The sequence below is a fragment of the Pelodiscus sinensis genome, chromosome 15 (genome assembly GCF_049634645.1).
Source record: "Pelodiscus sinensis isolate JC-2024 chromosome 15, ASM4963464v1, whole genome shotgun sequence".
NCBI lineage: Eukaryota > Metazoa > Chordata > Testudines > Trionychidae > Pelodiscus > Pelodiscus sinensis.
The window spans coordinates 34,881,406-34,905,570 of NC_134725.1; the positions used below are offsets into that span (position 1 = coordinate 34,881,406).

Here is a 24,165-nt window from a genome sequence, read left to right on the forward strand (position 1 = left end):
AGCTTTCACTGTGAACTGTAAGCATCTGTCTGACCCTACAAATCACAAAAAACAAAAACTCTGATGCTCTTAAAAATGGCCCATAATTGCTGCATTTCCATAAGTTTTCTTTACTACCCGGGAGTCATTTTTTTTTTATTCGTCATCTTATTTCTCAAAGGAGTTTCCTATTTCTTTCAAATCTGCAACTGTGACCATAAGGATCACTTATTCAGACAAATACCATCTTAATAGTATTCCTCTTGAGACACCATAGAGAGGATATCAATATTCTACTATAGTTCATCATACACTGCAGCCATCTCTGATCTATCCTGTTCAAAATCTATATACGTTCACCCAAGTTCTCACAGGTAAAACTTGGATCTTAAAGTAGCCGAATTTAGTATTTCCAAAGTTTCTTTATTCTCAAAGAGATTCATTCCAATAACCACATATAGAGGTGAACTTTTAATCTAGGCAGCTGCTTCTTCTAGAATATTTCCCATCAATGAAAGATACCTGCAAGGGGATAGGGAGGGAGAAAAGTAACAGAATCTACATCACTTTGCTTGCTGCAAAGATCTGAATTATTAGCCTGAGGGCTCAACACACATTTATCCTAAAGATGCTTACGTCTAAGTTCTTCCAGATCCGAGTAAAGTGCTGTACTTCATTGCCCCTTGTGCTTGGATTGTACAACTTCTCTTAAGAAGGTAGGGTCTTTTAAAAGCTCGGCATCAGCAAGCCTCTATTCGTAGGATTAACATGATAGGTCAGAGGGCATTTAATCAGAATCTCCTATTATGTCTCTCATCTATCACAGATATGTAGAAACTTTATGTCTGGATGGTCTCTTCAGCAATAAATGCCAGAACGTTGTGGTGCGAACATGTCATCTACCAGTGGTATTTATTGAGGCCTGCCAATGTACAAACTCTGCCAGCTGTACACTTGTGGTTTTGTTTCAAGGCACAAAAAAGAACAGATTTCCTTTCTCCTTTCATACCACAGCAAAGAGGGGACTTATTAAGAAAAGAAATGAGACCTTAGACATTTGCTATAAACAGAAAAAAAACATTCAAAGGAAGCAGAGCTGCCTGACAGGTCAACATCTTAGTTACCAAAAACTAACTATAGAGTCTTGGAGTGGCGCAGTAAAAAGAGAAGATGGCTCTCGCTCTCTCGCTCTCTAATTAAGAGCTTTTCTGGCAGTTACAAATCAAGCCATGGCTTGAAATATTCAGGTCATTTTTGTCTCATGTCCCACTGGATTCTTTTGTATTTATTAAAGTCTGAACTATAAAGCTGTATGCACTTGATAAGAAATAAGGGTATGTCTACACTACCCTCCTAATTCGAACTAGGAGGGTAATGTAGGCATACCGCAATTGCAAATGAAGCCCGGGATTTGAATTTCCCGGGCTTCATTTGCATAAGCGGGGCTCCGCCATTTTTAAATCCCCGCTCATTCGAACCCTGTGCCACGCAGCTACACGCGGCACGAATTAGGTAGTTCGAACTAGGATTCCTCATTCCACAAGGAGTAACGGTAGTTCGAACTAGGAAGCCTAGTTCGAACTACCTAGTTCGTGCCGCGTGTAGCTGCGCGGCACAGGGTTCAAACGAGCAGGGATTTAAAAATGGCGGAGCCCTGCTTATGCAAATGAAGCCCGGGAAATTCAAATCCCAGGCTTCATTTGCAATTGCGGTATGCCTACATTACCCTCCTATTTCGAATTAGGAGGGTAGTGTAGACATACCCTAAGTTATTTATGTAGAGAGATGGGTTCTTTCTAAGGGGGGGAAAAAAATCTTATAATTTGAGCTTTTTACTCTCCACTTGCTTGCAACAGTTGTTAGGATTTTGAAAACAGACCTTTTAAGCAAGCATGTTCAGAGACAAATCCTAATTTCTGGTTAAGAGGACTTCACATATTACCTTACTTCTGGAATACTGTAATACATTTTAATGTTATGTGAGAATTCAATGAATACTTTAAAGTGCCTACTAAAGCAAATGCAAACAAGCCATTCACATCTATAAGAAAATGTAGCAATTTCCCTGAGTAAATTACCTCATTTTCTAGAGGACCTATAGCATCACATCTGTTAATACTTTTGGAAGTTAACTTTTTAAACAGCACAAAAATTACTGGCAATGCTTACCCAATTTTTTAAAACTGAGTGCTTAAAAAGTCAGGCTTCAATATATATGTATTTAAGCAACTAAATAAAAATGGACTGATTTAAAAAAGGTGCACAGCAACTGCATCTCCTATTGACATCAATGAGATCTACAGGTGCTCAGCTTTTCTGTGTAGTCTCATTCAGGTGTGTATATGTGGTTTTCAGAGCCTAACCCAAAGTATCAAGATTTAAAATGTTTATCTTTATGATATAAAGCTATGCCCAATTTTAAAAAGCCATTTAAAACAAAGAAACGTACCTCTCCTTGCATAATTGGTATCCATATCTTTAAACTGCACCATAACAAAATCTGAAGACTTGAACAAGATACTCTCTAATATGTCTTCCCGTTTTGGCCCCAGACTGGATTCTGCAGTTTTTCGATGAGCCGCATCAAGCACTAAATCACACTGATATTAAAAATACAAGTGAGTTTGATTCTAAATATTTAATTTAATAATAAATTGTGAATATTGAACAATTAATTGTTAACAACCTACATAACAAGATTTCAACAAGTACTAGGCACATTTCAAACACTGAAAAACTTCATGAAAACAAAACTGTTTATGGGCAATTCCTCAACAGAAAGAGGCTAGATCTAAATAAACGTAAGAATTAGAGATGTAAAATCTCCAGTAATATAGTAACTGATTAAACTAGATGTTTAACTGGTTAACCACCCATGACACGGCAGACGCAGCTGGGCTGCTCCGGCTGGGCTCAGGTATTGGTTAACTGGTTAAACCAGTGGTTCTCAAACTTTTTGGCCCGTGGACCACCTGGATTAATGCAAATCTTTCCATGGACCACCAGATGCTAAAGGAAACTCACCATTAATTACAAAATTACACCTAAGGTACTACAGCTAGGGAGAAGGGTTTAATTTATTAAACAGATTAAATATTTTAACTCTCTCATGTTAGTTTATCAAACTTCATTTTAAATAAAGTAAAATATTAATTTATGTCCAACACAAAAGGTTTCAATGTTTTATTTATGGCAGGGGTAGGAACCTTTTTTGGGTTGGGGATCACTGACCCACAGAAAAATCTGTTGGGGACCATACAATAACAAGCAAAAAAAAAAAAAATCCTCCGAGGTCCTCTCCCTCCCCCCCCCCCCCCCCCAACCCTTATTGATGTGGCCGCCAATAGACACCTCACTCGTCTGGCTCCCCAAGGCAAAGGGAAGGGTCAGGGAGGACTGAGATTCAGGGCTTCCCATAGGCCAGTTTTACTTTTCTGGGGTTCTGGAGTTAGTGGATTTTGTGGACTCCCATAGGCTCTGGGATGGGAACAAAAATGAGGGGTTCAGGTTCAGGGGAAGGGCTGCCAGTGAGTGGGATAGGAATGGGTTGCAGGATGCTAGGTCTGGGTGCAGAAACAAGCTGGGAGTAGGGTGTCTGGCCAGGGGGGTGGGAGGAAGGGCAACGGAGGGTGCAGTGTGTGGCCAGGAGGGAGGGTGCAAGAGCAACAGTGGATGCTAGAACAGAGTTGGGGGTAGGTGTGTAGACAGAGGGGAGGTGCGGGAGCAAGGGAGGGTGCAAGAGAGGGCTGAGGGGGAATGGTGTTTGGCCGGAAGGGAGGTGAAGGAGTGAGGCAGAGTGGAGGAACAGTCTGGGTGTCTAGCCAGGAGGGAGGTTGCAAAGCAGGGGCGCGGAGTGCAATCATTTTTTATGGGGAGGCCAATCCAAGAATTTAGTAAGCAACCGAGGGCCGCACTCTTCCATTATTAATGGAGAAGGTGCGGGAGTCTGGGATGGAGGTTGGGTGCAGAAGAAAGCTTGTGATAAGGGACTGAGATGGGGGATCTAGGAGGAAGTTAAAGTGAAGGAGGTGATTGTAACCTGGGACAATAGAATGGGATGAGGAGGGGGTACAGGGCCTCTTAGAGCAATTGACCTGGGGCAGGGGTTCAGATTGTGACCAGAGTCAGTGGATTGGGGTGCAAGGTGTGGGAGGAGTTGTGACCTGAGGTGGGACATAGGAGGAGATACAGTGTCTGGGAAGGTGTATGGGGCCCGGAGCTAGGGTGCAGAGGGTTGGGGGAGGGAGAAGCTGGGGTGTCAAAGACAGACTCTGGCTGGGAAACCTCAGCTGGGTCTCAATCAGCAGCCCAGCAAGTTCCTTAGCCAGGATTCCTGCTTTGCAGCTCCTGGGGAGCTGCAGGAGACATGCTTAGTGCTCAGAACTGAACACTGAGCCCTCGGGGGATGAAGGAGGAGAGGCACTTCCCATGCTGCCTATTCTGCAAACAGGCATCTTCTATTGGCTGAAACCAGCCAATAGTAGCAGAAATAGCATGAGAAGCTGTCATGGAGTGTGAGGTAGTCACCAGGCACTGAACCCAGTCTGCAGCCAGATGAGACTCTCAGCTAGCAGGCAGAACAGATGTATTGGTTCATAGGGATACAGCGTAGAATAGTCTTCTTGTTAGCACAGGAAGCAGGAGCAGACAGTACAACCAATCTTGGGAATAAGAGAGCCCAGAGCCCTAGCTCTTGGCCCTTGCCCTGCCCCCCAAAACTAGGAAGGCGGGAGTCTTACTAAGCCAGTGCAGACTAATTCAGGCTCCCAGAAACTGGTTACAGCTCTGCAGGCAGCCCCACCTACTCTTTTGTTCAGATTCCCAAGTAAAAGGTGTCACCTGGTTGCTCCCCCAACCTAAGCTCAGGTCAGCTCAGAGAGCCTGAGCTACTGTTGTGTACATGCTAAGATGGGGCAGCCTCTTCTCAGTGAAAGTCATACCCAAAATTCCCATCTCCAGCTGGGCACCAGTGCAGTGCCCAGGGAAATTAAAAAAGAATAGCACAGGATAGTAGGAATCTTATACCATACAACCAAGCAAACAGAGTGAATAGAAGCCCCACTATGACACAGAAGCCTGTCTCCCCTCCCTCCAGGCTCTCAGCGTTCAGAAACACACACAGCTTTCCTAAGCACCAAGAAGGGGCAAAGCAAGCAGGGAGCCAGCTGAGGCTCTCTCAGACCAGATCTGACCCGAAGATTATCTTTTGCCGAGTCCTGGTGTAGAAGCAAAATGGGAGTGTGGGGTCTTGGCATTCGGGGGGGGAGGGGACTGAGTCAGGAGGATTGGGGTAAAGAAACTGGGCATGGGGGGGGCTGCTTATCCGGCTCCATGTCCTAGGGAGTCCCAAGCATAGTCTCCCACTGATACCATTGGCTGCAACGCCAGCCAATGAGAGCAGCAGGGAAGGCCCATCATTACGCTGATGTTCTCCCAGAGAACTGGGCAGGAAGGAAGTGAGAAACGGCAGTGTGGAACCACTTTTTATGCCTCTCTCCTTTGAGCTGGTCTGGCAGCAGAGCTTTCTTCACACTTCCTTTGTCCACCCCCGCTGTGGCAGGCAAAGCCCTCCCCCCTTTTTTTCAAACTATGCAATTAAGTTTATTCCTGATTTACTTTTAACTCTGGCCTGATTGTGAACAGTGCTTGGCAAATATTCAATAAGCTGAGTTGTGATTGGTCATGTGGGATTGTTTTCTTTCCTTGCCAGGGAAAGCACACAAGACCATGTTATGCTCGTGTGTGTGTGACGATTTAAAATTTGATTTCTACGAATCCCTGGCCATGCACACCTGAAACTGCCTGTCTATGAACCTTCACACCCCTTTAACCTAACTGCGAGAACATCTGTGGAATGTGAACAGCAAAGGGGTGTCAAGGTTCCATGGAATTTTTGATGGAACCCTTTGTTATTTCCATCTTGTCCAGTTCTACAGCATTGCTATGCAGCTAGAGAGACCTCTCTTTTTGCGAAGAACGTCTTCATTATGCTGCCATTTGCCTCACTGAGGTAGGTGGGAGAGAGGCAAGAAACTCAGCGTGGAGCTGCTTGTGCTGCTCTCTCTTCTGAGCCGTCCGGGCTTTCTTCACACTTCCTCCCCCCCACTCCGGAAAGCCCTTCATACTCCTCACTCTTCCATCTGCGAGAAAGCCTTTCATTATGCCATTCCAGGGTCTAGGTGTTCTTCACACTCCCTTTACCAGTTGTTATGCTGCTGTGATTCCCCAGCTGACCTGGGCTGGAGGAGGCAAGAAATGCAGCGTGGAGCCTCTTGTGGTACTCTTCCTTTTGAGCTGGTCTGGTGGGGTGAGGGCATTCTTCATGGCTATTTTGTAGACAGAAGGCTAGAGGGCCAGCGTGGGCTCTCCACAGCGAGGAGAGGAGGGTAGGGATTAGCTGGAGCCTTGGACCACCTGGGAGGCGGCTGTGGACCACAAGTGATCCGTGGACCGCACTTTGAAAAACACTGTGTTAAAACCTTTAAAGAATTAAACTCCTATAAAGAATTATTTGCTTTGCTGTATGAATGAGTAGTAAATCAATGAGCTTTGTGGAAAACCTATCAGAAAGAAAAAGCAAACTAAAACGTTACCTTAGGACTGTAGGTTTTAAAAACTCCTTCATATATACCACCATTTTTCACTTGCAGTTCACATTTGGATCCCTAAAATGTGAGACCAAAAAGAAAAAAAAATCAAAGAAGCTCTCTCACTCTGGCATAAAGACTGTCAAGTGATATCTGAGTGTGCTTTCTTCTTTACTTGTGTTTGTGCATTTAATGTGAAAAGCTCAATTTCCTAGCCAGGCCTTTCCCATTCACTGTTTCCAGACATTCACAAACATGTGCATATGCTTTGCAGATGCAAACACCAGTGTGTACTGAAGAGTTTGTCCTAATGCTGTTTGCAGGTGTCCATTTAAACATCTATGGCACGCAAGCGTTACAACTGTTCAAGTGCACATGCAAGTTTTTGCAAGAGCAAAGAGTGTGCATATATACATGCAAAGTCAAAAGAAGTAGGGTTGTGGGATGAAACATACCATCCATCAGAAGCAATTTACAACTTTCTAAACTAAGAAAAGAAGATCAGTCACCACTATAGCTCTTGACAGTTAAATCCTGGCAAAAGAAAGCTATTGTTCTAAAGCAAGGATGGGCAATAATTTTTGATGGGGGGGCCACTCCCAGGATTTTGGAAAGCGGTTGAGGGCCGCACTCTTCCAAGGTATTAATGGAGGAGGTGCATGGTCTGGGATGGATATTGGGTGCAAAAGGGAGGTTGGGGTAAGGGATTAGGCTACAGGAGGGAGTTTGGATGAAGGAGGTGGTTGTGACCTGGAACACTGGACTGGGGTGCAGGGATCTGTGACTGAGGACAGGAAGGGGCTGTGACCTGGAATGCAGGAGTTTGGATAGCGACCTACAGTAGGGGACTGAGGTGCAGGGGTTTGGGATGTGACCTAGGGCAAGAGGGGGTTGTGACCTGGGCCAGGGGACTGGGGTGCAGGAGGGCATGCAGGGGTTTGGGTTGTGGCTTGGGGCAAATGATTGGGGTGCAGGTTCTAGGAGGGTGAACAGGTGCAAGAGGGGGGCAGAGTGTGGGGTGGGAGGTCACAGGCTTGGTGGAGAGAGGGGCTGGAGTGCCAGAGGAAGTGTCTCTCTGGAAGACTTACCTGGGTGGCTACCAGCCCAGCACATTTCTGAGGCAGCCTCCCTGCCTGTCCCGCCCCTTCACAGGCTGCATGGGCCATGTGAGTGTGTGAATACTTACAAGCTTGAGGAGAGGGGGGCATGGTGCTTCGTGTGCTGCCTGTTCTTCAAACAGGCTGCTCCCATTGGCCAGAAACTGGCCAATGGGATTCTGCAGAGAGCAAGAGCAGCTCATGAAGCCCTCTTCACAGCTGTAAAAGCATGCAGCATGCAGGTGGGGCAAGGCAAGCAGGGAGCCTCCTAGAGGCTCCCTGCTATGTCCATGGATTGGATCCGGTGGCTTGGAAGGCAGGCTGTATTTTGCACAGCCCTGTTCTAAAGGCTCTCAATTAAGAGGCAGTTAGTTTAATATTTTATAATTAATTCTTTATCAGCATCTCTAGAGATGTTTACTCTTTGGCCATATGATAACTTACAACAACTGATGTAAGTATGTGAACCATTCTCATGTTTGCATAGATGCCATCAAAAGAAATCTGAAAGATAAAAACCTTGTATCAGAAAGCAAAAAAATAGAACTATTCATCACAATTCAAGTGACGTAATGGAAGATCTCCCAGATTCAAATATTACCAGTTTGTAAGAGCATGTGGATCAAATACCTTGCTCAGGGCTTGCGGATGTTAATTTAGTTATCAGAAACCTGAAGTATGAATCTACTAATCTGCTGCACACTGCAGACATGAACTTTTCAGATTCTCAGTGTTCTCTGATCTACTGTCATTTCAAAATAGGGTAGATCAAAGCCCATTAAGAAACTGTTAGGCTACGTCTACACTGCAGGCTTTTTGAGCAAGAACTCTATCTGCACAAGAGTTTCTGCACAAAAATTCCTGCTCAAGAGTGCGTCCACACTGCCATATGCTTTTGCAAAAGAGCATCCATGGCAGCGTGGATGCTCTCTTGTGCAAGAAAGCTCTGATGGCCATTTTAGCCGGAGGGGTTTCTTGCGCAACAAACCTCTGTTGCCTGACCACAATGCCTTCTTGCACAAGAGGGCTTATTCCTCGTGGGGAGATGAATAACTCTTGCGCAAGAAGCCCTCTTTTCCAACGCTTTACTGTAAATTTACTTGTGCAAGAACGCGTGTGCAGTGTAGACGCTCTGCAAGTTTTTGCTTGCGCAAAAAGCCTGCAGTGTATGTATCCATAGTGTGTTGCAGGCTAGAGTAGGGCAGATTTACACTCCAGCTTCACGTAAACTACATACACCTGTAGACAAAGGTAAACACACAATTCATTAATTCAGAAGTAACTAGTTGACTCAATGCCAATAAACCAATCCAGCCTCTCCATCATTTAAGAAAACCTCCAAACCCCTCGCAAACATGCCCAGCTACCATTCTGCTCCAATTTAAGTCTACTGACTGTCCAAATACCTTAACTACCACCCAAGAATAAGATAGTCAAGGAGGAGCTATCTTAACTAAAAGCCTGTAGAAATACTCTCCTTTCTCTGCTCTCATTTCAGAAACTAGCTAACAGACACAGATTATATAAATTCACATTAGCAGCAGTTAAAAGCATTGAATTATAAATGCCAACACAACTACAGAACACGTTCTAAACAAACCAAGACAATTTTTTACAATCGTATCAAAATCTAAGATTCTAGGCTAGACAACCCCACCAAATATCAAGCATGCTACTAGATTTGTCAGATTTGCACTTGCATACATTAAGTGATGAGAATGTGCACAGTGCGCGACATCTCTCCTCTCTCTCTGCCAGCATCATTCTTATGAGACAACAGACACTGAAACAGATGAATACCCCATCATATTTTGAACTTGTCAACAGATAGCATCTCTTTCAGGCTGTGTCAAACTGTTTAGTTTAATCCAGTTATGCCCATCTATTGAAATACACGTTTTGTGACATCACCCATTGTTCTGAGAAACTAGCTTTCACGGTTAATACTTCAATATTTGTTAGTGTGAGTGATTTAAAGACACCAAACAAAATATTTTGTTCAGCTTTAGCCTCTGAGAGACAGTACATTAAGTTTGAAGGGACAAGGGGAAAATGTGTTCTTTAATGTTACAAAAAGAGAACTTTCCTAGCTGTAAAAATGATGCAACTGTTATAACCTTAGCCATTTCAAGATAAATTGCTTAATTTTGTGTAGGGAGAGAGGTTAATTGACCTTAAAGATTTGCACCATATCAAAGTTATACACATACATGCTTTTAAGAAAGATTTTACCAAAGGAGTCCAAAGCAAGGCTTAAAATAATCTTTGCTTCACTAGAACTCCAGACATGTAAAAATTATATATTTATGCTAACTGGTAGAATATTTTTAGAGCTGTATAGAATTTGAAAACAAACAAAACTGAACTCCCAGTTTAAAAGATAAATTAGTTCAACCTTATTAATAGTGGTAAAACATCTGTTCTTTCAACTCAGTGATGTCTTATACTTCGCCACTTAAGGGAGGAGCTAATATTACAGGCCTCAATTAGGAACAAATATATAAACATTGCCATGTGTAACACCTATATATGTACCATACTGAACATAGGTATGGTACAGCTACCAAGATATATAGATAATAGATTTACAAATCCGCAGTTCTCTATTTTGTAAGTAAGTGCTTTGTTTGGTAGACTATTAAATGAATGCAAGGGTTTGAATTTCAAAAGAGCCATTCAATGTTTGATCAAATGTTTTCTAACAGTGTCTGAAAATGGCTAGATATCCATAAGGGTATTAAAATAAAGAGAGATTTAACAATTAAGATATTTTACTGTCTACTAGTCTCATATTTGCACTATCTACACAGAACTGAAATATTTAGCCCTTTAAGCTTATTTCCCTACAATAGGCGTTGAAATTTTCAAGTTATTATATATTGAGTTTCCATGCAAATCAAGATATTATTTTGAAAAAAAATTAAATATGTACTTACTGTAGATTGAGGCGGCCCTTTGCCACTGCTGCGACCTCTGAAATTATTAAATATATATCAGATTCAATAAAAACAAGACAACTTTGCTGAAGTTAGACACCTCTTCAACTCAAGTATTCAGGGAAACTGATTAAGTACAGAAAACCTACCCAGATTTCAGGTGTTGAAGAGAAAAATCAATCTCAATAAAGTTTTCCTTTCATATTTTTAAAAAGAACAAAAGCAGAGAACTGTTAAAGCTCCTATAACATTTTCCTCTATCAAGAGAGAAACCTAATTTAGAAGCATTTTTTTAAAAAGATACCACTACCACATCTACAATGGACCAAGGAATACAGCAGTAAAGGAACACTTCTAAAGCAATTTCACTTGAAAGATGTGTTACCTCTTAAATACTGGCCCTTTTCATATTAAAGTTACCATGTATTTATGACCAAGTGTTATGTGTCACAAAGGTAATTATCAGAAGTTTCATGTTAGAGAGTCAAGTACCACTTCAGAATCAAATCTGAGAACAACACGTACATCTAGAAAAAGAATGGCAACTTTATAAGCAAATTGGTAAATTACATCATTTTTATTCTACTAAAAAGTGGTGATAGCATAGTACTCCCAAATATAGCATAGCAATATTAATCGTGTATCTAAGATTATAAAAAAGAGTTTGCATTTAATAAATTTTATTTTGGAAACAGTATGACCACAAAACGCATGTGCACATAATGTTATGGTTTCATGTTAAGCCATAACTTTTGCATTTACTCTCATAACTGTAATGTTATATAAAGTACGATTTTTTGCATTTTAATCTGATCACGTTGTCTCCTCCAATCCCACATAAAAATTCTGGGGACTACTTAGATTAGAGGAATTTGAAAGGCACCTTCTTTCTGTGACTATCTCAAACTCAGAAGGAGTTCTTCATTCTAAAGTACATACAGCTTTGAATTGTGAATCTGTTTCTGCACTGAATACTGTATGAGGTGAGAGACAAGCTATGAAGATGCTGTCAATAGTAAAATAAATTGGAACTCCTAACCTTAAACATTGACAATGCAAAATATGAGATTTTAAAATGCTTAGAATTTGTTTTTCCATAAATAAAGGATCTGAAAAGCCATCCTGAAAATTTGGTACTACAATAGTGGGCAGTTGATTATATAAGAGCCAGAAAGCAATTTGATATACTTAAAAATGAGACTTTTTCATCCTTCCAAAACTAAAACAAAATCCAGAACAGCTGATCATTTTGTCCTCAAACATTTACAGAAATAAAGGCCAAGGTCAACTACAGAAAGGTTCAGGTCCAAAACTAAAGTTTAAGCAAATCAAAACAAAGAATTATAAGTGTTTCATATGAGTAGGACACTACCAGCACCTGCTCTAAGGGAGAGTCTGGGTGGCATTAGACCTGCACAGCAGTAACAAGCACTTTCAGGCTGTGTCTAGATTGCATCCCTTTTCTGTAAAAGGGATGCAAATTAGACACATCACAATTGCAAATGAAGCAGGGATTTAAATCCCTCCCCCCCCGCTTCATTTGCATAAACATGGCTGCCGCTTTTTTCTGGCTCGGAGCTTTGCCAGAAAAAAGCGCCAGTCTAGACGGGGATCTTTCGGAAAATAAAGCCTTTTCCGAAAGATTCCTTATTCCTTAGGAGCCGCGAGAGCTCGGCTCTGGCTGCATGTCCCCAGGCGCTGGCTGTGGGGCCCGGCACAGCCAGGCTCCGCCCTGCCCCGCCCCACCAGCTCCATTCCTGCCCCAGCCCCAGCCCCTTTTGTCAACGAAAGACCATTCCCTGCCAGCCACCCAGTTAGCTGCACCCACCCCACTCTGGCTCCGCGCCACCATTGCACCCCACACCCTGCTCCCCCCGATCCCTGTGCTGCCCCTGCACCCCGGTCCCCACGCTAGCTCTGGATCCTCGACGCCTCTGTACCCCACAGCCTCTTTTCCCTGTGCCCCTCCAGGTCTGTGACCTCCATTCCCCGCACTGCCCCTAAACTCCGATCCCTCTGCCCCTCCCATTCCCCTCGTCCCATTCCCCATGCCTCCCCTGCACCCTGCACCCTGTTCCCCCCCAATCCCTGTGTCCTTCTGGCTCTGCGCCTCCCATTCCCCATGCCACCCCTGTACGCCCCACACTGTTCCCCTCTGGCTCTGCTCACCCTGGTCCCCACGCCCCTCTGCACCTCCCATTCCCCACAGTGAACCCTTCTCCCCCTGCTCTCCATATCCCTCTGGCTCTACACTGTCCCTGAACTCTGCTCCCCCTGTGGGTCAGGAGTGAGGGGTGCTTGTCCATAGGGAGGGGCTGGACAGGGCAAGGAAAAGGCTGTTGTGACCCAGTAGCAAGTGAAAGGGGAGGGGGAGTTTACTTGAAGCACCTTTACCTTTATGGAAAAAAATAATTAAAATTATATTTGCTATTTATAGGACTAAAATGCCAGGACAAAAACGAAAACAAAACAAAAAAAATTGCAAAGTGCAAACGTGTAAAAGCCAACAAAAAAAGGAGGGGGGCAAAAAATGTTTTTGCTTGGGGCAGCAAAAAACCTAGAGCCGGCCCTGGCCCAAGAGAGCCCCCAAACGACCACAAATATCAGATAAGGCTCAAAGGCACTAGGCTAGGCTTACTGTAAACGAAGCACAGTAATAGATTCCTGGTCAGATGTCTACAGATGGGCATAAATTCTAAGCCTATTACAATGAATGGGACACAGTCATTGACATGGGATCTTTCACTGTCCCCTCAGTCAGACAAAGATAACTCTTGAGGGTAAACTTTCAGGCCCTCATCTCACTACAGTGTAAGTGTAAGAAACAGACCGTTCTTTGCAGCAATATTGCAAGACCTAAAGTCTATACCTTTGTCTACAGCTAAATTGAAACAGCTGCAGCCATGAGCTAAGAAGCAGGTTATCACATCCTCTCCTCACATACCACCTAGTTTAAATAAATTAAAATAGTATACTATTAGGATGTTAGGAAGGAGAACCTGTCCTAATGGCACCCAATACCACCAAGTAAAGAAACAGTTTTTTAAATGGTTAAAGAAAACTTAGTTTGACAACATTCAGTGTGACATTCTCATTTCTTTATTGTACTCTCATTATGGTGCCCACTAGAGATGTTAATATGTGTTTAATTAAAATTTTCAGTGATTACACATGGGGGCAGCAGTTGGTTCCCTGGGAGCCCGTGCATGCAGGGAGCTGACTTTTAAGCCAGCTTCCCATGCATAGCAGCTCCCGCCTATGCCCCCATGCTGCTACATCTGATACAGGTAGTAGCATAGGGGGAGCGGTAGGACGAGGCAGGCAGCTCCCCAGGAGCCTGTGCATGTAAGCTGGCAACTAAAAAGCCGGCTCCTGAGGCACACCAAGTCCCATCGGGCCCCATACAGCAGTGCAGTGTGGAGGGAGTAAAGGAGGCTCCCCGGGAGCTCATGCGTGTAGAGAGACAGCTTTTAAACCAGTTCCCCAGGTGTACCAGGAACCTGCCCAGGCTCATTGGTTAACCAGGTATATGGTTACATTTTCACAACTCTGCTCCTCACTTCTCTATTGTCTGTCTGTATGATCTGTCTGATTTTTAATTTGTTCTGTCTGCTGTACAATTAATGTTTCTATGCGTAAATCAGCTAAGGTGGTAGGCAGTGTTCCTTTTAAGCTGTGCGCTTGTACAGCTGCTCAAAAGAGATTTAAATATTGCCCGGCTGATTAGAAGAGCACCCATAGCTAGGTTTAGTTTCTACCAGTGGTGCACATTTACACATGCCTCGGTGACCATAAAAAAAAAATCATAAGACTGAAAAAGATTAGAGGGAACATTGGTGGTGGAATATAATTGGTTAGAGAATTACATTATAATAGTACTGGTTAGTAACATTTTAGTAAAATAACTGGGTACAGTACAGGCAGTCCCCGGGTTACGTACAAGATAGGGACTGTAGGTTTGTTCTTAAGATGAATCTGTATGTAAGTCGGAATTGGCGTCCAGATTCAGCCGCTGCTGAAACTGATCAGTTTCAACAGCGGCTGAATCTGGACGCCAGTTCTGACTTACATACAGATTCAACTTAAGAACCCCAGGCATCCCCAAGTCAGCTGCTGCTGAAACTGATCAGCGGCTGATTCCAGGAAGCCCAGGGCAGGGGCTTCCTGTAGTCAGCCACTGGTCAGTTTCAGCAGCAGCTGACTTGGGGACGCCTGGGGCAGAGCAGCTGGGGTGCTGCTGGATTGGTCCAGTAGCGCCGCCGCTCCTCGGCGCTACTGGACCAACCCAGCAGCACCCAAGCTGCTCTGCCCCAGGCGTCCTGATTCAGCCGCTGCTGAAACTGACCAGCAGTGGCTGAATCAGGACGCCTGGGGCAGAGCAGCTGGGGTGCTGCCGGGTTGGTCCAGTAGCGCCCAGAGCGGCGCTACAGGACCAACCGGCAGCGCCCCAGCTGCTGTACCACAGGCGTCCGGAGCAAAGCCGCGGAGCACGGGGGCAGCAGGACAGCCCAGATGCGCCGTGGCTGTCCTGCTGCCCTCGGGCTCCGCGGCTTTGCTCTGCTTTGCTCCCCGTCCCCCTGGTCTGCAGACCAAAGCGGCGGAACACGCGGGCAGCGGACAGCCCAGATGCGTCTGGGCTGGCCGCATGCTCCGCGGCTTTGCTCTGCTTTGCTCCCCGCCCCCCTGACCAGAGCTCACTGCCCGCGTGTTCCGCCGCTTTGCTCCCCGTCCCCCTGGTCTGCAGACCAGGGGGACGGGGAGCAAAGCCGCGGAGCACGCGGCCAGCCCAGACGCGTCTGGGCTGTCCGCTGCCCGCGTGTTCCGCCGCTTTGCTTCCTCTCCCTGGTCTGCTGGAGACCAGGGAGAGGGAGGGCCCCGTTTGTAACTGCAGATCCGACATAAGTCGGATCCGCGTAACTCGGGGACTGCCTGTATATCTAAATATGACTCAAGTTTCACTATGGCTACATCTACACCGGCATGATTTTCCGAAAATGCTTTTAATGGAAAAGTTTTCCGTTAAAAGCATTTTTGGAAAAGCACGTCTAGATTGGCAGGATGCTTTTCCGCAAAAGCACTTTTTGCGGAAAAGCGTTCGTGGCCAATCCAGACGCGGTTTTCTGCAAAAAAGCCCTGATTGCCATTTTCGCAATCAGGGCTTTTTTGCGGAAAACACTACTGTGCTGTTTACACTGGCCCTTTTGCGCAAAAGTCTTTCGGAAAAAGACTTTTGCCCAAACGGGAGCAGCATAATATTTCTGGAAAAGCACTGATGATCTTACACGAGATCGTCAGTGCTTTTCTGGAAAGTCAAGCGGCCAGTGTAGACAGCTGGCAAGTTTTTCCGCAAAATCATATGATTTTGCGGAAAAACTTGCCAGTCTAGACACAGCCTATAAGAATAAGAAGGAAAGACCGGGATGAAGAAAAATAACTCAATCTCCAAGACACAGCCTAAGATCAGAGCTGTCAAGAATTCTCTGCTCGATCTGACATTAAGCAGCCAGAATCTAGACAAAACTGACCTTGCCTGATCAGTATTGGTGAGCATGACATTGTATGCTTAGCATGTATATTCTGCTTGCTTGGTAACTGTTAATAAAAAGAGAATAAGAATATTGCTATGCAATAAGGATGTAAACAACTAGTACAATCACTATTCAGCTATTTATTCCCCCTACCCCTGCAGCCTTTGCATCAGAGGAAGGAAGGGAGGAGCAGGATTCAGTGCTTTGGTTCCTCCCAGTACCGTGTCGGTGCAGAGAGGAAGGGTAGGGTGACAGAGGCACAGTGGGGGACCCAGCATGAGCCGGGACTGCTTTAGTCCCGGCTCACGCTGGGTCTCCCACTGCTGTGCCTCTGCTTTTTAAATGTAGTAAAAGCCCCTGGGCTCTTAGTACATTTAAAAGGCAGAACCGCAGCATGGGTGTCTCTCTCACTGCCATCCCTGAGAGCTAACCTACATTGAAACTGCAGAGTCACAACATGGATAGCATGCATACCCCTCCTCCCCCATTGACTAATTGACGGAAATTCCATTGACTACTCCAGTGTTTCCCAGTTGGTGCTCTGCGGAATTCTGGGGTTCCGCGAAGCGAAAGTAGGGGTTCTGCGAGGAGCCAGCACTCCCCTTCCCCCTCTGAAAGAGAAAGCCAACTAGCCAACTTCTTAAAGAAACAGCACACTTGTTTCCCATTCTTCCCTGGCAACACAGAAGCATAGCAAGGCGGGGGCAGAAGGGAACAGTTGCTCCTGGCCAGCATACTAGGGGGTGCCGGACCGAGGTGACCCCACATGACCCACAGTGGAGAGGGACGCACTTCCCCTTCCCAAAGGAGCCGGCATGCTCTGCCTGAACAGCTAGGGCTGTGGCACCTGGCAACTTAGTTCCATGGCCTTTCTTTGCGGTGGAGGGGTGGGAGGTCAGGAGACCCAGGGCTGTGCAGCTCCAACTGTGCAGGCAGCGCGCTCTGCCCTGGGACTCCCTGCACCCTCCCCCCACACACAGGATGTCATCACAGAAGTAAGTTGCTGGGATGCAACAGCCCCTGCTGTTCAGGCAGTGCATGCGCCAGCAGTTTGGGGAGGGGAAGTACAGTTGCACACTTCCTGAAACCCAGAGGTGTTGCAGGATTGCCAGGTACTGGTCCCAGCTGCCTCTGTCCAAACCTCCCCACAAGTAGCCTGTCCCCTGCCCCCACCAGCACTGTTCCCAGCACCCAGCAGCACCCTGCCACCCACCCCAGCACCCAGCAGCACCCTGTCCTGAGCCCCAGCACCCTGCCACCCACCCCAGCACCACCCTGTCCCCAGCCCCAGCACCCTGCCACCCATCCCAGCACCCAGCAGCACCCTGCAATCCACCCTAGCACCCAGCAGCACCCTGTCCCTAGAACTCTGCCACCCACCCCAGGACCCTGGCCCCAGCCGCAGCACCCTGCCACCAATTCCAGCACCCAGCAGCACCCTGTTCCTTATCCCAGCACCCTGCCACCCACCCCAGTGCCCAGCAGGACCATGTCCCTGACCCCAGAACCCTGCCACCTGTCCCAGCACCCAGCCACCTGTGCCAGCACCCTGCCACCCACCCCAGTACCTGGCAGCATCCTGTCCCCTACCCCCACCAGCACAGTTGAAACTACATTAGTGAGGCTTGGGGGGTTTGGAAGATTTGGTTTTTTTGCATCTCACTTGTGTGGCCTCAACTGACTTTTCTGTGGGTCAGTGACCCTTGACTCAAAACAGGTTCCCCACCCCTCCGATAAATAAAGACAATGCTAAAACCTTCTGAGTTTGACATAATATTTTATTTAAAAATGAAGTCTGGCCAACAAGCCCCAATTGGGGCCAAAACCCCATCTGGTCACAGCATTGTAACACTTCTGCACCACCTGTCCCCAAATCTGAGCCTATCATACACCGGAACCCTCTGTCCTGAGCCTCTCACATCCCCAAACTCCTGCAGCCCCACATCCTCAGTCTTCTGCCACAACACTCCTGCACACATCACAAATCTGTGTCCTGAGCCCATCATACTCACAACCTCCCTGCCCTGAGCCCCTCACATATCCAACCCAAACTCCTGCACCCTCACATCCACAAGCCTGTGGCTTGCTCAGCACCCCAACCTTCCACCTGAGCCCCCTCCCTAAGCCAGCATCCCCTTCTCCTGCATACAAATTCCCTCTCAGAGTTTGCACTTCTCAACCCTTCCCATACCCAAATTCCTCATTCTCACCCCAGAGCCCGCACCTCCTCTCTCAAGCCAGTGAAAGTGTATAATGGCTGAGGATAGCAAGTGATGGAATGGAGAGGAACAGAGAGGATGGGGCCTCAAGGAAGGTGTGGGGTCTTGGGGAAGGAATGTGATTTTCATGCACTGGTGGGTCCCCAATCCCCCCCCCTTTTTTTTTTGCTTGACAAAAATTGGCTGGAAATAGGCAGTCAATCAGAGCTGAGAGAGTGGCCTGAGAGACTGGGGCAGTACAAGCCTCTTCCCCCATCTAAAGCTGAACGTCATGTGGAAGGAGCAGCCTGCATTTTCAAGCAAGCTGGGGCTGCAGCAGGCAGGGAGCCCAGCCTGACTTGAGGGTGCTGCAGCCTGCTGGCCAAGAGACACATAGGTAAACTCCTCCCAGCCAGCAGCTGCCTCTGGCACCCCTACCCATCCTGCACTCCGACTCCCTCTCCAAGATCACCATCCAAACCCTCTGCACTCCCTGCCCCAGGTGACAGGGACCCTGCACCTTCCAGACCCTGCACCTCCTCCTACATACTTCCCCCAGGCCAGAATCCTCTCCTGCACCCACACTCACTCCTTGACTCTACACCCCAAACCCCTCACCCAGATCACAGCCCCCTCCTCCACCCAAATACCTTCTCAGACCCCACGCCATCTCCTGCACCCTAATCCCTTACCCTGTGCACCCTTCTTCACCCACCCTCCAACCCAGACATCACACGCCCTCCACAGAAAAGTGCAGACTTTGACCATTTACCAAAATCTTGGAGGGGCCCCCCACCAAAAATTATTGCCCACTCCTTCCCTGGTCTGCTGGAGACATGGAGCAAAGCCGCGGAGCACGTGGGCAGCGGACAGCCCAGACGTGCCGCGGCTGTCCTGCTGCCGGCGTCCTCAGAGGCTTTGCTTCCTGTCTCCCTGGTCTACTGGACTCCAGCAGACCAGGGAGACAGGCAGCAAACCCCATTCGTAACTGAGGATCCGACATAAGTCGGATCCGCGTAACTCGGGGACTGCCTGTATTAGATCAACTGCACATGTAGCACACAAAAGGCACAAATACTGGTTGTTCTTCAAGTACCTGGAACCATACATTTCTTAAAGTAATAATGAATGCAAAAGATAACTGCTCAAGAGCAGACCTGCAGATTCATCACTCTGATAAAAATAACAAATTCAGTGATTTATGACTGTCCAAGACTGACAGACTTCTTTGTATTTACAAAAAAAGAAGGAATAGAAAGATTCTCAAATATTGACTGTCCTATTTACAATATAAGCTTCTCAAGCAGCAGTTCTCAACCCACAACTTGCTGAGGCCCTCTTGGCACCCAGCTGTGGCCCATGTGACATCCTCAGAGCCATAAAGGTAGTTTATATATTGTATGGACACAGCCCATAGAGCACAGAGAGCTGCAAGTGTGGCTCACAATGGTAAATAGGTGAGAACCACTGTTCTTGAGGCATGATTTGAGATGAACCTATTGACAGCATTGAAGCCTCTCATGCAGAAGTCAGAAAAGTGATGTAATCATATGAGAACACTCTGAAAGAGGCTATAGCTGAGTTTCCACTGTGCTCTGTTATACTAATGTTCTAAACACATTTTAAACATTACAGAAAAGTCAGGCAGCTGACTTAACCAGCCTCAGACAAGCTAGAAATTAACTTGGATATTCTCTTTTGTACAAGCCATTTCAATAACCTAGAGATCTGCAGCATTAGATTTAAAAGTGACCGTCACAACTGAAAAAAGATTAAGAAATCAGTTTTATTTTAGTGAGAAGTGCTTTTTAGCCTGTAAGCTTTTAGTTTGCTGGACTGAGCAAAATGATTGCAGTTTTCCTTTAACATTTTCAGTGAATGCGAAGTTATAAATTCCACATCTGCTGCAGCACTTTCATTAACATTACTGTCTTTTCCTTTTGTTTCTGTAGCAATGGCCCTCAGCAAAAATTCTCCTTGTCCTCACTAGCAATCATTTCTCTAATTCTAAATTGATTCTAAGAGCTAAGTTAACAATGGAACTCTCACCTACAGCATTAAGCTACTAGAGATCTTTCTGAACTAGGGATGTTAGATCTCGGGTAACTCAATAGCTGTGTAAGCGCATGAAATCTACGTGGTTACAAAACTACTCAATAGGCCCAGAGGCAGGGCTGGCAGCCAGTGCGCTCCCAGCCCCACTGCCCAGGAGCTCTCTGCCATCCTGCACTGCTGCCTTTGTATCAGAAACAGCAGTGTAGGGTGTCAGGCAGGAGTAAGTCTGCGAGAGGAGCCAGTTTAAAACCAGCTCTCCACACAAGGAATGTAAGCAACTGGTTAACCAGTTGAGCCACTACTCAACTAGTCGCTTCCCCCCTTTGCTGCCTCTGAATCAGAGGCACAGGGGAGGGAGGGGAGGAAGGGAGCAGGAGCCAGTGCTGGGGGGAGGCATCTTAAAAGCCAGTTCCCCACTACCATCATCTCCATCTGGGGACAGGGGAGGAAGAGGCACAGCAGGGGGAACAGTGCAAGTTGGGACCAAAGTAGTCCTCCCCTGCACAGAGTTCCAACTGCCGCGCCGCAGGCAGCTCTTGTACATTTCAAAGGGAGCAGTGCAGCAGTTGGGACCCCTCACGAGTGGGGACTGCTTCTGTCTCCACTCACACGGGTTCCCTGGTGCACCTCGTCCTTTAAAATATACAAGAGCTGCCTGCAGCACAGCAGTTGGGACCCTATGCTGGGTCCCCCACTGCGCCTCTGCCACCCCTGCTCCTTCCCCCTTGCACAGAAACAGTGCTAGGAGGAACCAAAGCCGGCTCCCCCCAGCACTGTCTCTTGCTGATACACAGGCAGCGGGGGGGGAAGGATAGTTGACAGAATTTCCATTAGTTAACTAACTGATTAATTGAAATGTAACATCCTTACACCATACAGACCAGCTGCCTGACACCATGTGCTGTTGCCTCAGATGTGGGGGAGGCTGCCACGTGGGGGGGCAGGAGGAGACAGGTGCCAATGCGAAGCCAGTGCTGGGGAGAAATCAGCTGATACAGAGGCAGCAAACGGGGGGGAAGGGGGAATGTGAGTAGTCAACAAAAATAGCTAATAAGTCTAGACTTATTGGTTAACTGTACAGTCGACTGCTCACTGAGGGTGTGTCTAGACTACAGGGTTTTGTCGACAAAAGTGGACTTTTGTCGACAAAACTAAACCTGCGCCTACACAGGATCAGTCCCCTGCCATCACAGCAGGACCAAGTACCATCCCTGACAAATTTTTGCCCCAAATCCCTGAATGGCCTCCACAAGGATTGAACTCTCAACCCTGGTTTAGCAGGTCAAGGCTCAACCCACTGAGCTATCCCTCCCCCCTGTAAGGTAACTCGTGAGATCATAAGAGTCCAGTCCCCTGCCCTCACAACAGGACCCAGCACTATTCTAGACCATCCCTGATAGATGTCTATCTAACCTGCTCTTAAATATCTCCAGATTAATGAAAAACTCTTTGGCTCAGGGACTGAGACAAACTAAACGGTTTAAAAATCTATAAGGACAGAATAAGGTGAGAAGGGAAAGCAATCATAGCAATCATCATGCTGACTGTAAGCAGTGCATATCCTGACTGTTAGCTAAGTTTCTAATGTAATATATTACTAATTTACTGTGGACACTATAGAAGTGAATTAAAGAGCAATTTGAGTAAAAGAAAAGCAGGTAGGCAGACCAACCTTGGAAACCATTCCATGCATAGTAGGGGAGAGAAAAAAAATCACATATAAAGGCATAGACATTGTTAAGAGTATGTCAACAAAATAAACAGTTTAAGCCATTCTTTTGTAGGAAGAGAGCCAAAGTAGCACATTTCTCATATCAGGTTATTTACATTATGGGTATGCTGTGCTCAACAGTCACACTGAAAATTGAGACCATTACTAAAGAGTATTCCTTCCTATGAAAAGGTAAGTTTTGGAGATCTATAGGAGTTAGAACATATTTATAAATTCTACACAATTGTAACTCAGTTAGTATTACCTAACCATCAAATATAGTATTATTCTACTATATATTTGAAAATGTGTGCATCTGCCTGTCCGTCCACCTGTAAGTCCATTTGTTAAAGAACTCCTCCTATATGGTAAGAGCTACGACCTGCCAAATTCGGTATGCAGCTTCTTCTTTTCATAACAAAGCATGGGCAGGATTTGATTGTCAGGACAATGGGATGTGCGTGGAATGCATTTTTTCTTATCAAATGGAAAGGGAGAGGTCTGGTAGCAGGGACAGCTACACTCCAGACTGACCAAAAAGGGGCAGCAAGCAAACACTGCCCTGGGCAGCAAAGTCCTGAGAAGCTACACTGCTGGCCAAGCAGCATGGTCTAAGGCCAGTCCCCCTGCTCTGGACCAGCTCCATTACTATTCCCTGTCCTGAAGGCCCCACCACTACCCCATTACTATCCCCTGTCTTGAGGGCCCCCCAACCCTCTGAACCATTCCACACATCCCCCAGGCCTTAGATTTTTCATCCCTAGTTTAAAGCAAGCAATCACAAACAACAACTGTTCAATTTAACAGAGTGAAGAGAAGACTTCTGGATGCATCAGTTAGTATTATTAATGCTTTGAAAACAATCGATGGGATGAGAGTTGGCTCCAGAACTGCTTTCCCTTCAAAGTCATTGCCTAGACACAGTAAACCAGTTTCTTGTCTTAGAGAAATACTTTGGGGGGGGAGGGAGTACAGCTGTCTGTCAAACAGATTATCTCAGACTTAGTCTACTCTACTGAGACAGGTCAACATTATCATCTTGTATAATGACTTATTCACAACATACATAACTGCCTGCATCTTCTGAGAACCTCTGCAAAAGTCTGTATCCCTCATTTCAGTTCAGCACCTTGAAAAATCAGACTGTCTTTATAAAAAATGTTGGTGTACCACATATGCAAAGATAAAAATCCTACATGCAACATTAAAGCCCACTGAAAATTTTGGTTTATATAATACTGTCTACTTAAGGTTAAACTCCTGCATTTTTATTCCATCCTGTAAATAAACAGTAAACATGAGGTCAAAGATACAGTCCAGTACTTTATATCAGGTGTCCTACTTCATGTAAGGTACACTAATAAGATCCACTGATGAGCATTCTTAACATAATTGTCGGAAATCACAACAATTAGAAAATTTTTAGATTGTTGTCAATTGCACTTTCTAGAACATCTGAAACAAACATTGCGTTGATAATAACTGTTTATGAACAATCAACAATTAAGAGTGACCTGTAGGTTATTCAGTTTGATAATTAAAGAGTGTTACATTAAAGCAATATTGATTACTAACTAATTCTCTGTGGATTTTATTATAAACTTTGACACCACGGGAGATTATGTAATCCTGGAAAATATATTAAAAATGTGTGTGTATATTAGGGATGTTAAATATAGTTTAATAAACTAATTAATGGAATTTCCACCGGCTAATTGATTAGTGGATAAGCAGAGGAGCCGCAGGAAGCTCTCGGCCTCAGGAGCTAATCCCGCTGTGGCTCTGCCTTTTAGATGTATTAAGAGCTTCCTAATACATTTTAAAGGCTGAAGCGCAGAGTGGGGGACTAGCATGAGCCGATACAGCTGATTCTCAGCTTATGCTGGATCCCCCCACTGCACTTCTGCTTTTTAAATGTATTAAGAGCCAGAAAGTTGGATAGTTGACACACTAGTTCACTAGTCACCCTCCCCTTGCTGCCTCTATCAGAAAGAGGCAGCAACAGGGGGAAAAGGAGGGGTGCTTCAAAGTGGCAGCACAGCGCGCAGCCCGGGGTCAGTTGGGAACCCAAAGT

The 24,165-nt window shown here is 45.9% G+C and overlaps 1 protein-coding gene across 19 annotated transcripts in view; it reads right to left on the minus strand.

Annotated features, from left to right (window-relative positions):
- The window catches only part of ATXN2 (ataxin 2), a 120,101-nt gene that overhangs the window by 88,961 nt on the left and 6,975 nt on the right, over positions 1 to 24,165 (minus strand). For 18 of the 19 annotated variants that reach the window (XM_075898725.1, XM_075898728.1, XM_075898726.1 and 15 more), the window contains exons 2-5: positions 10,600 to 10,636; positions 8,108 to 8,167; positions 6,573 to 6,644; positions 2,429 to 2,579 (exon numbers count right to left, since the gene is read on the minus strand). In XM_075898725.1, the coding sequence (XP_075754840.1) occupies positions 2,429 to 2,579; positions 6,573 to 6,644; positions 8,108 to 8,140 (256 nt within the window). In that variant the 5' untranslated portion in view covers positions 8,141 to 8,167; positions 10,600 to 10,636. Of the gene's footprint in view, positions 1 to 2,428; positions 2,580 to 6,572; positions 6,645 to 8,107; positions 8,168 to 9,367; positions 10,554 to 10,599; positions 10,637 to 24,165 lie in introns of those variants that run through there. The other variant, XM_025180301.2, reaches the window with a different exon arrangement.